The sequence below is a fragment of the Choristoneura fumiferana genome, chromosome 24 (genome assembly GCF_025370935.1).
Source record: "Choristoneura fumiferana chromosome 24, NRCan_CFum_1, whole genome shotgun sequence".
Taxonomy (NCBI): domain Eukaryota; kingdom Metazoa; phylum Arthropoda; class Insecta; order Lepidoptera; family Tortricidae; genus Choristoneura; species Choristoneura fumiferana.
In genome coordinates, this window is record NC_133495.1 from 8,071,925 (window position 1) to 8,090,417 (window position 18,493).

At 39.6% G+C, this 18,493-nt stretch overlaps 1 protein-coding gene across 1 annotated transcript in view; it reads left to right on the forward strand.

The window, feature by feature from the left end:
* Positions 1–18,493, forward strand: part of LOC141441759 (uncharacterized peptidase C1-like protein F26E4.3) — a 77,352-nt gene that overhangs the window by 13,291 nt on the left and 45,568 nt on the right. The window contains exons 2-3 of the mRNA XM_074106609.1: positions 8,083–8,216; positions 8,736–8,916. Of these exons, the coding sequence (XP_073962710.1) occupies positions 8,083–8,216; positions 8,736–8,916 (315 nt within the window). The remainder of the gene's footprint in view (positions 1–8,082; positions 8,217–8,735; positions 8,917–18,493) is intronic.

Sequence of the window (18,493 nt, forward strand, 5' to 3'; positions counted from 1 at the left end):
AAATGATAGAAAACCAATCTTTTTATTTTCGAGCGATGTTTCGAATGAATGAATAGCGTTTGACTCTAGCTCATCTCGAATGTGTAATTCAGTGTGGGTCAAACAAGGCAAATGTTTAGACAGTATCCAGTGTTGTGTGGAGACTAAACAGCCGAGGAATGTCAAGGTCGGCTCCTCTTACAATCAGCTTATCAGCGGATTCCCGCGGCGCTTCTTCGAATTCACTCTGTCAATATTTTCGTCTGTCGTTGAGTGGATCATTGCTGCTTTAAAGTAAACTTATACTTAGTTAAGAACGAAGTTAAAGTTAAACTTAGTTTTTTTTCCTTATAACTGACCGTGATTGATGCTTATCTCACCTGATGTGAGGTTCAGATGAGGCCAAAGGTGTATCTCACTGTTACCGTAACCGCCTATTTTCACCCTAGCCTTGAAGAGCCCTAGATTTTATTTATCCAGGCGATGGGAGCGAATTCCATTCCTCCCATCATTAATTCATCATCATTTCATTTAGTATCGAAAATCTTCACCTCTTAGCTTGAGATGGCGCCATTTCACGATATGCCTAGGAATTTCGTGATCTGGCGTATTCTACGATCGGCCGCCGACATAATAAATATATACCAACATTCACACAGATCCAATCACCAACACCAACAAGATTCTAAATGCCCGCTTACACGGTGTCAAGTTTTGTCGGATCTACTATAACTATCCGATAGTTATTATCGGATCCTGCAAAATCGGAAAGTGTGTTCACATGGCTAACCAGTTTTGTATGATCCTCCGGTCCGGGTCTATTTCTTTTGCAGGATTCTTTTTCATAGCTTGAGTCAATGCAAGTAAGTACTGTTGCCACTAAATCGCATCCGGCATTGGATGACATACGATGAAACTTTGAACGTGAACAAAAATTAGCGTTTCAAGATCAGTTAATGCTGGACAATATAATGCAAAAACCCATTTGTTTAAATTTGTTTGAACGAATTTGCGGTTTCCATACATTGACTTCAGCATTCCATTCACTCCAGCATTAACTAAGCATGAAACACAAATTTTTGTTCGCTTTCAAAGTTTCACTTCGTATTTTTCAGAATACGTTTTATTGCCGCATGCTTGTATGAGCGCGTGCATACTGTTGCCATTAAATCGAATGTCTCCGTGTGAATCGAGTTATAATCGAGTTCATTCTCAAAGTTTGACGCTTACGAAGTCACTAGGTAACTAATCCTCACGAGTTTAACCACAATACCTACTTCAGCAAGTCTGAGGTGGAGTTTACGTAGTTTCTGACGTAGTGGTGTGAATTGCTCTAGCAAACAAGTCCATGTTAAACGGCTGCGTTAAATGCTTCCGATATTAAAATAAACCTAAGTCTTACATACGTACATTTTGTGCAGCTAATTCCTTCATTGAATATTTAATACAGCTTTTTTACTGACGAATATTTATATTGCATTGTTAATGTAATCTTCTATATAAATAAAAATGTATCGTAAAATTTGTTGCTAAGCGCAAAACTCGTGAACAGCTGGACCGATTTCACTAATTATTTTTTTGTTGTGTTCGTTATTGTCAGGAGTAGGTTTTATGGGATAAAAATTATAGAAATTACAACGGGGCGAAGCCGCGGGCAACAGCGAGTTCTATAAATATATAAGTCATTTACATAAATAGTTCAGAGAATGTGTGTATTGAACGGGCAATGGGCCGGCCATATCGCTTGAAGAACAGTTAGCTGTTGGGGGAGAGAGGTTCTTCATGAACTAGAAGAGAGCAGCGTTGGCAAGCCTTCCAACCAGTCAGACTTATAGACCAACGCAACTTTTGTTCTAAAAGGGAAGCCTTTGTTTGGTCTTCTAATCGATGATTTTTAGTTAAAATTGGTGTAAAGTCTTTACTAGTGTAATATTTTTCAGAACAATATTCGTTCCCTCAATATTTGATGAAACTTTGTTTTGTCTGTTTCTAATACAAAACCTTGTTTTTGTCAAAACACGTCTGTAAGAATACTATATTAACGCATAATAAACGAAACGCAAAACAAAACACAAACAAAACATTTCAGAGGCCATAATTCTAGTCACACTCAAATTTCGCTGTTTGAATAAATATAAACTCTACGGCCAACGTTTCGAGGTCGCCATTGCTTAGCATCTTGACAGTCCAATGACATTTCGACAAAAGGTTTTGTCTCGTATCACATTATGCTAATTCCTCGATGAAATCCACACACGTGATACCAAGTTGACATTTTCCACATGCAAATCCTTCCGCTGCTCTAAAAGAGACTCTAAAACTTGTAATCCAAGAACCAGCCTTTTTTTGCCATGTGTAGTTTACGTTGGTTAATATTGTATGGCGCCATAAATTTTGGTCTACAAAGGGTTAACTACTCAATTGATTTATGGCCCCATGGGCTTTGTTTTTAACTTCGAAATTTGACTCTCAAAAATCGGTCCGTCCGCCAGTGAAAGGATTTATGGCTGACGCGTTGCATAATTTGACAAAAGTCCACTGTTAACTTCTGTTTCTTAGGCTAATAAAGTTAGATTTAATCGGTTCAACTAAATTAGAACTTTGTTACGGTTCGTAAAGCGGGACCCTCATTGTCACCACTTCTTTCTCTCAAACGGTATAAGATGAGGGTAGACAGAGACAGTAACAGCGACGGCCTCTGATAGCGGTTTATTCGAGCATTACGACCACTAGGGTCAGACGCCATATGCTTCCATGATTATTGCCAGAACTGTAAAACAAGTTGTCACAAATTTAGTGACACTAGACTCGTCATTGCTTTTCTTCTGTTTTCACAAAAAGTTGCATATAGATTTACACCGGGAGAAGTCGGATCATGATCGGAATAAGACAGCGTCCGAAGTGTCAATTAATTATTGTATTAAATGAGTGAAATTTACATAACCATTAACATGGATCTTTATGATTTACTGTCTAATCTCTTTTGACAACATTTGCTGAGAGAAAACACCGTGAAAACGATAAATACTGACCGACACAGCAGAGATTTTATCGCGATTCATTTATCGCGATCCCGGAAACTATGCCATTCTCCGTGATAAAAACTATCCTATGTCCTTTCCCGGGACTCAAACTACCTGTATACCGAATTTCATCTAAATCAGTTCAGCGGTTTAGACGTGAAGAGGTAACAAACAAACGAACAGACTAGCAAACTTTCACATCTATATTATTACTGGACTAAGCATTAATAGTTCCATTACGGTGCAGTTAACAACTCAATACTATTCTGCCAATATTCAAGATCCCAAGTAGGTTATTTAAGCGGCAAATAAAACTGTCAACCAACAATCAACCTTTGTCGGCATGTGGTACAACAGCGTATTCAACCGTAGCCCGAACTAAATGTGTGAATTGGGCCAATTAGCTACATAATGGCCACAATAAACCATCAGTGGGTCATTATTCATCGTCCTTGTCATCAAACTGGGGCTGTTAGGAATCCGACGCAGTTTTGTTATTTTATTTGTGGCCAAGCGAATTGGAAAGAAAAGAAAGAAAGAAAAACATTTATTCGTGACATTTTACAAATTAAAGAAAAAGAAAAAAGGAAATCAAGACAAATTTTGTCACGAAATGGTCCCAACTCAGCATGATGACAACCTTGCGGCCGACGCTGGTCTTCCGTTGGAACCATTTAGGAGAGTTAAAAGTATACATCAACAGTGAACTCGACAACTAAAACAATTTTTTCACAATACACAAATCTAGTAATTTACAACATAAAAATATACCTTAACTACACAAAATATAAATAAAAGAAAAAATAACAATATGCGCTGTATATGCCTATTGCCTTTGCCAATCATTCAATATTGAATTATTGACGTGGCATTAAAAAAAAAAGTACTCTGTGCTGTGCTGTGGACGTGACATGGATTATGGATTAGCTCGTCGAAGTGGCAATAGGCAGGCCATAGCATGGAGAACAGATGGCCGTCGGGGCCGAAAAGTTCTCGAGTGGAGACCGCGGTTCGGCAAGCGCAGCGTAGGATGTCCACCAACGAGATAGACGGATGAACTGGTTAAAGTTGCGGGTTCACGGTGGACGCAGGCCACTTCCAACTGAAGCAACCGGAGGTCGTTGGGGAAGGCCTATGTTCAACGCTGGAAGTCCTATGGCTGATGATTTGTAGAGAACAGTGGTGTAGCGTCAAAATATTTTTAAGAGAATCCAGAACATAAAAGATGCCAGACATGATGAAGTAGACAAAGCATTTAAGACGAGCTATGGTAAGCTCGATATCGGCCTGGCCCTTGTACGTCCTACTGCACGGCGCAAGCCTCCTCTCAATGATAGGGCTTGAGTTGTAGTTCCCACGCGGGCCCAGTGCGGATTGGGAATTGCACTATGCCCAAAGTTATCTATAGGTACCTTTTTGGAATGAGCTGATTAGGAGCTACCATTTGAAAGAAAGAAGGAAAGAAAGAAAGAATATATGCGTGTATTAATTGCCAACAATAGGTAGGTATATAATATTAAACAAGAGGGGTACTACTCTAAAACTAAGTTAACTTACTAACTATGCGGGTTCTATAAAAGTTCTTGAGACCTTGTTTCTAATGTTGTAATATGTTCATTTAACCAATGAACTTTTATAAAAATCCCACCTTAACCTAAAAATTATCCCTGCATGATACTCGACCAAGTGGTTAAGGCATCATCGTATTTCGTCAGTGCTTTGAAAAAGCTGGTATGTCAAAATCGATGATCTTTCCCAGTGAACTTAATGAACATGGTGTTAAGGGTCAAATTTGCTGACGTATTGATTTGAGATACGAGATTTTTTTCAAAGTAATGACGATTTATTAATTGACGTTTTATATCACACAAATACTGCATCTTTATGGACTTCATTAGTTTACGTCAAAAATTAATGACATGTAAACTTCGGATATCTATAGAGACCTGTTGCAACTACTAGAAAAAGGATAATTCCCTCTTTTTCCTAAAGATGGAATCTACAAATTAAAGTGTTGGGGGTTTCAAATTAAATATGACAAATGCCATTCAACTCAGATAACGGTACGAGTAATTGAATCACTAAGAGAAAATGTATAATTAATAGATTAACCAACTGAATACTGTTATCGCAAATCCGAACGTTGTTACCTTTGCGCTTATCAGCTAGGAAGTGGGTCGATGCACTGTTGTACCTAAGAGTGCGTATACTACATAGATGCGACACTTCTTTGAGTTAGTCTATTGGTTATACACGGCGTAGGTAAGCGGTGCAATGCAAAGTGTCGCCGCTCATGCTCTTACTTCGACGTAATAGGTCATTCTAACATAGGGGGAGAAAAGTTTCGAATGGCGACCACTAACTGGCGTGCTCGTACGTGCGTTGGCAGGCGTCCCACTAGATAAACTGACAACTGGTGGATGCAAGTGATTAATTGTCGTTCATTGTGGCGTTCTAAGGTTATTTTGTTTATCAGTCAATGATGATGATGACGATGATTTTGAGGGGACCTAGCAAAAAAGTCGTCTTAACCAGGAAATCGTATTAATAAAAAAAAACTAGTACCAACCTGATTTTTGTTTCTGATAGTTCATCGTAAACTTTTAATATGATCACTTTTTATTCTTGCAGTGATTGCTTTTTTTATTTTTGACATCACTGAGCTAACGCTAACACGAATGAATATAAGAATTTTATAACTCACAACAATTGAAACTTAAAACAAATAAAATTTTAGTGTAGGTAGGTAAACGGTCAAGGACTTTAATTCATGAGCCACCGTGGAATAGTGACATGGCATTAATTAAAAATGAAAAGGTGATGAATTAGTCCTTTACCGTACGAACCAATTAGCCGATCGCTTAGTCAGGGCTACAAACTTACGAGTATCTGGACAGGAGGAAGTGTCGCCAGAATCGCGTCCCCTTGCGTAATATTAGTACGACATGGTTAGTCCCAATTTTTTCACCAGAATAGATAAGTTGGTAACATTGAACGGCGATGCAAGGTAGCTAATATAATTTATATAATAATAATATAATTTTAGATGACGTATTAAGCGGGACGCCAGTCGTATTAACCGTGAAAAAATGAAAACAGGCCTAAAATTGCAGGGACCGGTGTAAAATGGCGTATTATGCGGGAAATCGTATTAAACGTGATAGTATTAAGCGGGTTCTACTGTATTCACTCCTCACCCCTGAAATACAAACAATATCGTAATAAGGAGGTGTTATAAATGTTCAGCGGTTTCGCAGCTTTTTTTAGTCATTGCCGTTTCGGCAAGTATTATTAAAAAGATGATGCTAAAGATTTCAATTTTCATGACAACTAAACAAAATACCGTTGCTAAATCTAGCGTGATCAAAATTCTTGCGACTTGTCCTTCCGTTGTGGTACAGTCACCAGCATTAATATCTGCCACAGCGGAGCGTGCAAAAATATCTGACACGTTCTTCCGGCCCTAGAAATAGAGTCGTATCAGATATTTATGCACGCTTGTTGTGTCAGATATTGCTGCTGGTGACTATGTGTGAATCAATGTTGGGTGGTATGGACAAGTACAGACGGACTCCATTCCAACTGCAACGTAACTGACAACTGCCGATTGCCTATAAATTACAAACGCAATCAGAGTGCAGTTGTGCCGACTGCAATCGAACTGCAACGAAAAATGTTTGTTTGTTTGTTTATACTCTTTATTGTATAAAAAGGAAAAACAAAAAGGTTACATAAATAAAAGTTGTGTTAAGTACAAAGGCGGACTTATCCCTGCAGGGATCTCTGCCAGTCAACCTTTGAGTGGTAGAGGAGCAATCCAAAAAACAAGGATCGACAAATAGAGCAAAACATTTGAATAAATATAAATGCATATATAAACCTCAAATACCTAACTATATACAATAAATATATAACACATATATAAAACATTAATATATTTATAACTAAATATAAAATAAAATACATAAATACACACATTTACATACAATACATAAATAATACAAGTATAAAGGATAATTACTTACTAAATAATCAAGGAACTAGTGTGAGCCACATCTTCTTCAATGTCTCTCTGAACGAGTATACGGAGGAAGATTGTCGGACGGTGAAATGTATGGGCAGCCGGCAGTTGCAGTCCGTCTGTACTAGCCATAAGAGTAATTTCGCTTAACCGAGCGGCCACAACGCTCGAATAACCTAACAACGTTATAAGTGGCAACTTAGTAAATTACCTGTTGAATGTACTTTAACATGTCCGTATAAACAAATAGACGTTCCAAATTCGAAAAACGACTTAAGCTCCATATTAATTATGTACACTACTAGATACAACAGGTTATTTACTTAAGTTTTTCACCTATATATATAACCTCGTCTTGTCGTTACTTCTTTGACGCCTCTGTTCCGCATAATCATTATCTACCGGATAACGACACGAAATGCTTACTCGAATCGCAGATATAGCTTCATAGCTTCGACTTCCCTTTCACTTTACTCGTTACTTAATAGTAAGTATGCAGATAGGTTAATGCTGACCTATACACGATGATTTTTAATCGAAAAATTGGTTCCATTTGAGACCGTACCACGAATAAGTTGCAATTACATGGAACCAAGCGTATGAACCCCCGACCCAAAAAGAGGGGTGTTATAAGTTTGAGCGCTATGTGTGTCTGTCTGTGGCACAATAGTGGGTGGACCAATTTGAATGTGTTTTTTTTTATTTGAAAGTAGGTTCTCTAACGCTGGTTCTTAGCTGTTTTATCCGTTTTTGAGATATTGAACTTTGACTTGACAATGTCGAGGGTTTTCTAACTTTTTGTTGGTTAGGTTATATATGGATTATTTTTTATGTTGAAAATCACTTTACACGCTCCAATCTACACTGGGCCTGCGTGCTGGAGAAAGAACTACGTACTGCCTAAGGCCTCTCATTCCGAGAGGATGGTTGTGCCCAGCTGTGGGGCGTATAGAGGCCGAGTAAGTACCGAGTAAATAGGTTTATATAGCGTAGGAGGAAAAAATATATAAAAAACACTGACCAAATTTCCCATGACTTATCGTTCCTCCTTGGTTCCAGATACTTGCTTTTGGCTTTTGCCTTAGGCACTGTGGCCGCTTACACTGGGCTGGACCTGCCTCCGGGCCCGTACTGCGGCATCACCAGCGATTGCTGTGAGAACCGGAAGGACTCCTGCTCGCATAAGATACTTGGTAAGTCTAGCTTCTATATAAAAGTCCTTCGGCCGTTTCACCGGCGGCCGAATGCTTCAAGGTGTAAAGCGCCTTAACCACGTGGAAGGGGCTCCGTCTACATTGAGTCGTAGAATTTTAGACCACTTGACACTTGGACCATTTGCTACTTACACCAGTTGCTTCTGAGACTACTTTCTACTTGGACCAATTGCTAATACCACCAGCTAATTTTTAGACGAAATTATACCAACCCGTTTCACCCGCCAGTACCAGTTCCAGAACACACAAACCCAACTTTCACCACCACCTCACTACACTGACGCTTTTGAATTCAACCAGAGTTTATTCTCAGAATAATACAACCGTTCACCACGCTATGTAGCATCCTACAACCTACAGTGTGGGGATGGAGGAACATATTTTGTTGCATAGACATAGCTATAAGGTCGCGGGTGAGCAAATGAATTGTTTGTGGTTCATTGATAAGGACCTTCGCAAAGTAACGCCTCATTCTATAAACGAGTTGTTCTTGTCCAGACACGTTATGCTACTGCGACGAGTTCTGCGACCTCAATCGCGCCCACGACGACTGTTGCCCCGACTACCTGCCCGTCTGCCGCAACCAGACCATTGCACCTGCCTTGATTGTCGAGCCCTGCCGATACGATAGACAGACGTACCTGCCTGGGCAGTCATACACTGAGAACTGCAACGAATGGTAAGTTCGAAAACTACCATGGAATTTACACTACTTCGTTCGCTTGATGCGATCGCCGAACTTGTTTCATCCCAATATTTTAAGCTTTCGAGTTTTCATTCTTAACTATTTCAACAGCCGGGATTTGTCGCGACGTTTAGGCCACATTGCAGTGGCCGTGGTCACGATTAGACTGTAGGGTATCTTACTTAGCAACGCGAGTATTCGAACTAGGCGTCAATCACGGTCAGTTTCAAGTAAAAAAAAAACTACCTGCGATCGCGATACTTTAATGTCACCCCATGACATTGAAACATAACACTGACCACGTCTGACGATCTATCCGAACATACGTCCCGACGCCGACATTTATTTATTACAGGAATCCATGAAGATGAAAGCTATACATCATCCCGGTTGAAAGTGTGTGCTTTTTAGGGTTACGGAGCCAAAATGGCAATAACGGAACCCTTATAGTTTCGTCAAGTCCGTCTGTCTGTCTGTCCATCGGTCCGTATGTCACAGGCATTTTACTCGAAAACTACAAAATGTATATCAATGAAATTTGGAGTACAGATGTCTTGTCAAAGCCGCTATTTAGTTTTGTAGTTAAATTACAAAAATAAATATTTATAGGGGGGGCACTCCATCACGTAAGAGAAATTGAAAAAAAAAATTACTCGCATCAACGTGTTCACATAGTTCGACAGCTCGTTTGAAAAGATAGTAAGGTTTCTCAAAAACTTTGAACGAAAAACTTCGAAAACTTTCCGGTAATAATCGCTCCCAAAGTAGCAAAAATTGAGTCCCCCCCTCTATCTTGTAAACTGTTTGTCCAAAAAATATGCAAAAAATATGGAAAGGTAACGCGTAATAAATAATTTCAACGAAGATTGGTTTGAACATGATCGGATATACCGTTTTTGAGTTATTGCCGAAAAACTGCGCTTCTCAACAAAAGGACGTAAGTGCCGTGAAGATACGCTCTTTTTCTGGTAATAGATTTTAAGACTGTAGTGTTTTAATTGTGTTATAACGCACATAATATTACTTGTTTTTTTCGTAATGGCTACAGAACCCTATCTTGGGCGTGTCCGACACGCTCTTGGCCGGTTTTTTTATTTTAACTGCTTCACGCACCATAAGCGTAGAAATAAAGCTCTGTGGAGAGGTTTTTGAGATGTGAAGCTCGACCCAGTGGTTCAGTCCTGATTTCAATAAAATAATGTTCAGCTAGGGCTAACTTTGCTTGTTTCAAGCTACTTCAGCCAACGGACGGTCATATTATTCTGGACAAAATTACAGGTGGTTGTGCACAATCAAACTTGCACAACCATCTCCTGAAATAATCCGATTTAATTTCAAGATACAGTGTTGGTACACAATAAAATTAGTGTCGTCATTTTCGTGTCATTGCCAGAAAAACATAATCGTCCTACGCCAAAAACACGTAATACCTGGTCAGATGAATCACTCCTTAGTCCTTACGAAATAATGCGTCACACATATCTGAGTAAATAATGGGGTGGCTGACCCAAATGTTGTGAAAAGTATAAATAAATCGAGAACACTTATGACACTTGAAATTAATTGTCCGCTGAGATAATTATTTGTGACGTTTGAGTTTGAGTTATTTTCAAGTGTATATTTAGACGCTTTGCTATGATGGTGTTGTTGCCATCATAGGACGGGTCAATGATACCAAGACGCGACACGTAACCATTTCTTTGAAGGAATACGTCAACGAATACAATCATCATCACCATATCAGCTAAAAGAATCCACTGCTGGACCAGGACCTTCTCCGAAGATCATCACAGGATGCTCGGTTCAGCTTATTGGGGGCCTTCTTACACTAGGTCTGCCGGTTGGCGGTTGCCACTTTCCTTCAACTTTACTGCCCCATCAGCCGTCAGTTCTACTTACTAGCAATGTGCCCTGCCCCTTGCGCCGCCCACATCCAACTGCGGTTCCCGCAACCTTCACTATTTTGTTGGGGTCCTTCTGACACTACGTCTTCCGTTTCGCGGGCACTACTTCAGAATCTTACCTACTACCCCATCAGCCGTCGGTCCTACGAACAAACAGCCACTGACACTTAAGAGCGTTAATACCTGCATGAGCTGGCAACGTTGCATTTTTGTAAGTTTTTCTCGATTATTCCATAAAAATTGAATGAAAATTAATAATGTTGTCTGATAGAACATTTCTTAATATATGTCGGCGCGATTGATATAAACGCCATCTAGCGGCAGCGGTTTAAAACATTTAGTTTGTTTTGATCGTAAGCGCAGCATTTCTACCTGAGTTATACGCCCTCTAGTGAGGCTCCATGTAACTATCGTTGGAATTCAGTCCGTGAATCAGGGGATGTCAGGCGAGAGGTGGGGTTGTTATTGTGGGATAATTGAGTCACTTTGGTTCCCGCCGCCGAGCCGCCTGGTCGTCTAATTGGTGAGCGTATCACACCTGAATCACTTTTCTCTTTTAATTTATATTGTGTGTCCTCTTACTGCTACCCTCATTTAAAGTTCTGAATTATTAACTGTCTTTCTCGATTTGTATTTGTGTGCTTGTTTCGACAATGGAGGGCCAAGACGATTCTGATGACGAGGGCCGTGCTTCGCCCATACTACATCGTTCTAAATCCGACATCAGAGGTGAGAATCAGCAATCCCAATCGCGCGCTAATATGACCCAGCCAGTCCCTGACTTAACAAACGGCTCCGAGTCTGGCCGTATTTTGTCATCGTTGGCCGCTATATTAGAAAAGTTGACAAATCAACAACAAGAAAACTCGAATACAAATAAAGAGCTTTTAGCAGGTATACTATCAAAGGCAGCGACTTCGACGCAACGACCACGGTTAAGCGACATTTATATTGCACCATATAATCCCGATGGGGATGTTCCTGTGAGAGACTGGTGCGAGCACGTGGATCGAGCGAAAGAACATTGGAATCTCACCGACTACGAGATTTGTACCAAAATCGCTGGATTACTACAAGGCCGTGCGAAAACACTTGGAGACACGTGGTTGGTAAAATCTCCATTGTGGAAGGACATGCGTGAAGCATTAGTGCAAACATTTGAACCCGAAGCGCGGTATTCGAATGATGTTCTCAAATTGCGGAATTTCAAATTTGACTTGTCAAACCCAGCCGAGTCAATAACAAAGGCATGGAATATCTGGAAGCGAATAGTTAGTGGAGATAAAGAAAAAGATGCCGTTGAAGCTGTTATAGGCTGTATTGACCACGAGTATTTACGTTTACGCTTAATATCAAGCAAATGCTCTACTGTACCGGAATTAATTTCGGTTGCGTCAACTACGAAGTCACGAGAGATTCGTAGTGGGGAACCACCAGCTAAACGACCCAGATTTCGTACTAACCGCGAGGAAACACTAGTGTGTTATAAATGTGGCAAGGCGGGGCATATTCAACCGAATTGTCCTAATAAAGTGAGTGAACCGAAATCCTTGCTAACCACTAGTAACGTGTCATCCGATTCAAAATAGGTAGAAAAACCTCCCACAAAGTGTACCTACTGTGGAAAATTAGGACATACAGACGCCGTCTGTTTCAAGAAAATAAAAGATGACGGCGATAAAATATCGTTAGCTCAAATTCATCCAAATATATCGACTCCAATGCAAGTTACAGTTAATCAACAAAAATTTATTGCTTTATTCGATAGTGGGGCAGACCGTTCCCTCATACGAAAGTCATTAAGCTTTTCTTTGCCTGGGAAGCGTCAAGACTATCCTTTGATGTTGCAAGGGTTAGGAACAGGTATGCCCGTTCTATCTTGTCAACGCGTTACCCTTTTGTGTGAGATAAATTCAATTTTAGTTGAAATTGATTTCCATGTGGTAGAAGACCATGAAATTCCCTGTGAGCTTCTAATAGGATCAGAAATCGTAAAAATGCCAGGATTATCAGTAAATGTCGCGAGTAGCGGCGCTACATTGATGCGAACTGCTCAGGTACTAATTGCCGAACATGATGGCGACTTTATTGAGAATTTGGACACCGATCTCACCGATGTAGAGGAGATACGCGACCTGAAGTCAATCCTACAAAAAAACAGACATGTGTTCGCTACAGGAATACCAAAGACTAGGGTAACCACCGGTCACATGGATATTCAGCTAAAAGACCCTACGAGAGTTGTATCTCGAAGGCCATATCGAATGGCACCGATTGAGCGTCAAAAGGTAAAATCCATTGTTGAAGATCTTATTGCGAACGGCATAGTCCGAGAGAGCACTTCTGAGTTCGCTAGCCCCGTACTCCTTGTAAAAAAGAAAAATGGCGATGACAGAATGTGCACAGATTATAGGGAGTTAAACAATAACACCGTACCGATCAAATTCCCTTTGCCTATTATTTCTGATCAAATAGACAGATTATCAGACGCCGCGTATTTTATTTGTCTTGATATGGCTCAAGGTTTTTACCAAATACCTATCAAGGAAGAATCGATCGCAAAAACGGCGTTTATCACCCCTGATGGGTTGTTTGAATACGTTATGATGCCTTTCGGGTTAATGAATGCACCTGCCGTATTCCAGCGTTCGATAATGGCAGCATTACGTCCGTTCCTAGATGACATACTAATTTATATGGATGACGTCCTTATTAAATGTAAAACTTTTGCAGAAGGCATAAAGATGTTAGATCGAGTCTTAGACGCACTGCATAACGCCGGCTTTGCGGTAAATCCAAAAAAATGCGTATTCTTTAAACGATCTGTGGAATATCTCGGCAATGTGATTTCACAAGGTACGGTTAAACCGAGTCCCAGAAAGGTGGAAGCTTTAGAAAAATCCCCAGTACCGACCTCTGTAAAGCAAGTCCGACAATTTTGCGGTTTGGCTGGCTACTTTCGGCGTTTTATACCGTCTTTTTCAGAACGCATGATTCCACTTTACAATTTAACGAAAAAAGACGCTAAATTTAACTGGACGGCTGAATGTGAAAGTGCCAGACTAGATATAATCAGACGCTTAACCTCTAATCCCGTATTAACGATTTTTGCGGAGGATTTGCCCATTGAACTTCATACAGACGCCAGCAGCACGGGCTTGGGAGCCGTCTTGATTCAGATAAAGGAGGGACGGCAACACGTTGTGGCGTACATGAGTATGAGAACTACAGAACCTGAAAGCCACTACCATTCTTACGAGTTGGAGACTCTCGCAATAGTCCGAGCTGTCAAACATTTCAGACAGTACCTATACGGCAGGAGTTTCACTATTGTCACTGACTGTAATGCCATTAAGTCTTCGCAACAGAAACATGAATTGCTTCCAAGAATACATCGATGGATGGCTTACCTTCAACACTACAACTTTAAAATCGAATATCGTCAGGGATCTCGAATGAAGCATGCGGACTTCTTCAGCCGCAACCCGACAGCCTGTATCAATTTAGCTAGTAACGTTGATACGTGGCTTGTTGTTGAACAGAGGCGTGATGTAGAATTAGCCGCAATTATAAAAGAGTTGGAACGCGGTGATGAAGTTAATAACTACCGCCTGCTGGATAATGTATTGCAACGCCGCGATCAGGAAGAAGAACCTGGAAAAAGCCATTGGAAGAAAGTAATCCCCAAAACGTATCAATGGAGTATCATTAATGCTTACCACACAGCATTGAAGCATTTCGGGTGGGAGAAGACGCTTGCAAAGCTACGCGAAGTTTACTGGTTCCCAGAAATGTCGAATATTGTCAAGCAATTTGTAAACAACTGTGTCATATGCAAAACTAGCAAGGGACCATCTGGAGCAAAACAAGTACAGATGTACCCAATAGAAAAGCAACCAATACCGTTTCAAACGGTACACATCGACATGACTGGCAGGCTGACTAAACGAAATGCCAAACACGAATATGTCGTTGTGATAATCGACGCTTACACCAAGTATACTTTGTTGACGTATGCTACCAATAAAACCGCTATATCAATGTTAAGCGCTCTCAAAAAGCTTGTTGCACTATTTGGAGCACCCAAACAAATCATCAGCGACCAAGACACAGCTTTTAAAGCAGAATTTGAAGCATATTGCAAAGAGCATGGCATTTATCAACACTTTATAGCACCAGGAGTCAGCAGGTCCAATGGTCAAGTGGAACGAATGATGGCCGTTGTGAAAAACGGACTGACTATTATTCGTAACTACGAAACTGACGACTGGAAGAAAGGCCTTGATGCTCTACAGTTAGCAATGAATTGTACAAAAAACAAAACTACAAATGTGTGTCCATTGAAAGCCTTGACTGGCAGAACATGCGCTGTACCTGCAGAATTAATTTGTTTAGTAGACGAAGCAGAAGGTAGCGTGGATCGTACACAGCTGGATAACTACATGCGCAAGAAAATAGAAAAGCGAGGTTTAGAGGATAAGAAGAGATTTGACAAAGGTAAAGCACGTGTGACTAGATTTGAAAAAGGTGAAATCGTATTATTTAAAACAAACCCAAGAACTCAAATTGGGCTTGACTTGAAGTACCCAGAAGCTTATGAAATCTGGAAAATATTACCCAACGACCGCTATCAGATTAAAAAGATGACTAGCAAGGGAAGACCCAAAAAGGTTGCTCATGACCAGCTCCGCCTGGCACCAAAACCAGGAAATTGTGGTAGCCCAATAACCGTGTCGGCGAGTGAAATACCTACTCTAGAAAATAATGATACCAGTGAGCGGGTGAGTGAAGTTACTTCACAACAGGAATAACAAAATGTATAGGAAAGCAACGTGATGACGTTCTCTCCTTACTGGTTTTGCTATATCCGATTGACATTTAAATTACTACATATTTTCACACTGTCAAACTACCTAAATGTTCGATTCCTGATTTTGTCCGGTTAATCAAATTGACTAATACAGTAATTAACTAATCATTCTTTGTTTGTTAAAATAATTTAAATATTTTAAAAGTGAAAATTTAAACCGGTTTCTTGTTTGCTGCATAAGTGTTTATACTCTTAAAAATAGCAATAATTCAAAAATTAGAATTTTTATTATTAATCTTATTCACAGTGCTAAGCGCTTCGCAACGAAAATTACCTTAAATTATTTTAAAAGTGAAAATAAAAACCTGTTGCTTGTTTGCTACCTAATCACAACTAAAATTGTTTGTTTGTTTTTAAAATTAGCAATAATTCAACAGTTACAACTTTTAAAGTGCTTCGAAAATTATCTTTCTACATGTGTGCTATTTATTAGTAACATAAAGCTATAAGTTGTTAAAAGATTGATTGTATTAACGAAATTTAAGTAACAGTTTGTGTTTCCTTTAAGTTAAATGCTACCTACATAATCAGTGAAAAGGTATAAAAACTAATCAAACGAAATATTCAATAAAAGTTATTAAAATAGCAAATTGATTGAAGTTCTTATTTCAACTTAATTTGCACAAAATAAAGTCTCGTTGAGGACAGGGGCCTCCATGTTAGTTTGAAGTCGTGTCGAGGACAGGGGCCTCCATGTTAGTTTGAAGTCATGTTGAGGACAGGGGCCTCCATGTACGTTTGAAGTCGTGCTGAGGACAGGGGCCTTCGTGCTGCTAGTCTGAAGTCATGTAGAGGACAGGGGCCTCCATGTTGATTGGTTAATCTCGTGTAGAGGATAGGGGCCTCCATTTTGATAGTTGGAGTTATGCTAAGGTGAGGACAGGAGCCTTCGTATAATCGATCATTGGTTAATGCCAGACTGGCCGAGTGGTTTTTGGTATTATCCGTGGAAAGCCTGTCGAGCGCGACATGCAGCAGGACGGCCGTGTCGGCGCGATTGATATAAACGCCATCTAGCGGCAGCGGTTTAAAACATTTAGTTTGTTTTGATCGTAAGCGCAGCATTTCTACCTGAGTTATACGCCCTCTAGTGAGGCTCCATGTAACTATCGTTGGAATTCAGTCCGTGAATCAGGGGATGTCAGGCGAGAGGTGGGGTTGTTATTGTGGGATAATTGAGTCACTTTGGTTCCCGCCGCCGAGCCGCCTGGTCGTCTAATTGGTGAGCGTATCACACCTGAATCACTTTTCTCTTTTAATTTATATTGTGTGTCCTCTTACTGCTACCCTCATTTAAAGTTCTGAATTATTAACTGTCTTCCTCGATTTGTATTTGTGTGCTTGTTTCGACAATGGAGGGCCAAGACGATTCTGATGACGAGGGCCGTGCTTCGCCCATACTACATCGTTCTAAATCCGACATATATAAGTTAATGTGTCTACTCCACAATTATTCGTTATAGACTTTTATTTTCGTTAAAAACCAGTCATAAACATTAATTCGTTTTTAAGGAATATAAAAGTCTATCACGAATAATTATTGGAGTAGACACATTAACTTATATATTAAGAAGTGTTCTATCAGAAAACATTTTTAATTTTCATTAAATTTTTATGGAATAATCGAGAAAAAGTAACAAAAATGCTACGTTGCCAGCTTAGCAGGTATAAACGCTTTTAAGTCTGGCAACTCTACGGGCTATGTCAGCGTGGCTTTCATTTCTGACTCGATTACGCGTGGCAACTCCAAGCGTAGCTCACTCCATCACACTTTGAGTGACTTCGAGCTTTCGACTATACCAATAGCATCGCAAAATTCCCAATTGATTTAGCCATGACACGTCTGTCGGTTTGTATACTTTTATTATAGCAATTGTTTTTAATTCGCGGCGCTTTGTCGTTCGGGACTTCGGGTATTGAATCAAATTTTACCGTGATCTATGAGGGTACATGATTAGTAAATGTTCATAAGTTTAAACATTGTAAAGTAAATGATATCTACCTACTTTGAGTTTGAGACTTAAGTATTAGCGTCTTGGATGATATCCGTTGACCAGGCTTGGGCAGAAAAAATACTTTCGCATACTCGTATGTATCTGTCTGGCGGATATCCACACGCGACTGTTCTCCTCTACAGAGGGCCTAGCCTACTCCGAAATTCGAAAATCAAAGTTCGTATCGTACTGTCTCGCTTTCGTATTAAATAGTACCTATAAGCGGGATCGTACGAGCGACACGAACTTTGATTTTCGAATTTCATAGTAGCCCTGCAGGTCAACTTTTTTAACTGACTAATTTTTAAACGTATAATGTATTCTGTAGGTACCGTGACAATACCAAGATGTATTTTATAGACGTTTAAAAGCTATATGGGTAAATTATTTGAGGTGTAAGATAAATGTTACAGAAATAAAAAACACACATTTTGATGTGGTCTGTTTTATTTTGAACATAAGGATATGTACCGATAAGATGCTTTATATTATAAGAGATCGATAAAGTTTATTTTGGTTAAAAAAAGCAAAAATCCAATTTTAACGGTAACGAAAATGAGCATCGAGACCACGAAAAAGAACATTTTGTTATTTTAAAATCTATAATTGTACTATTTGAATGAAAATCCGATCATAATGAGAAAACGAATAAGCATTATTTAATTAATCAGGTATCAACAGAAATAGACAATCGATATCTATATAAAAAAAAATTAAAACTTGACCACAATGACGACTTCAAATTGTCATTTTTGTAACCTTTTAAAATACTATGTAGAAATTACTTAATTAAAGTAAGATTA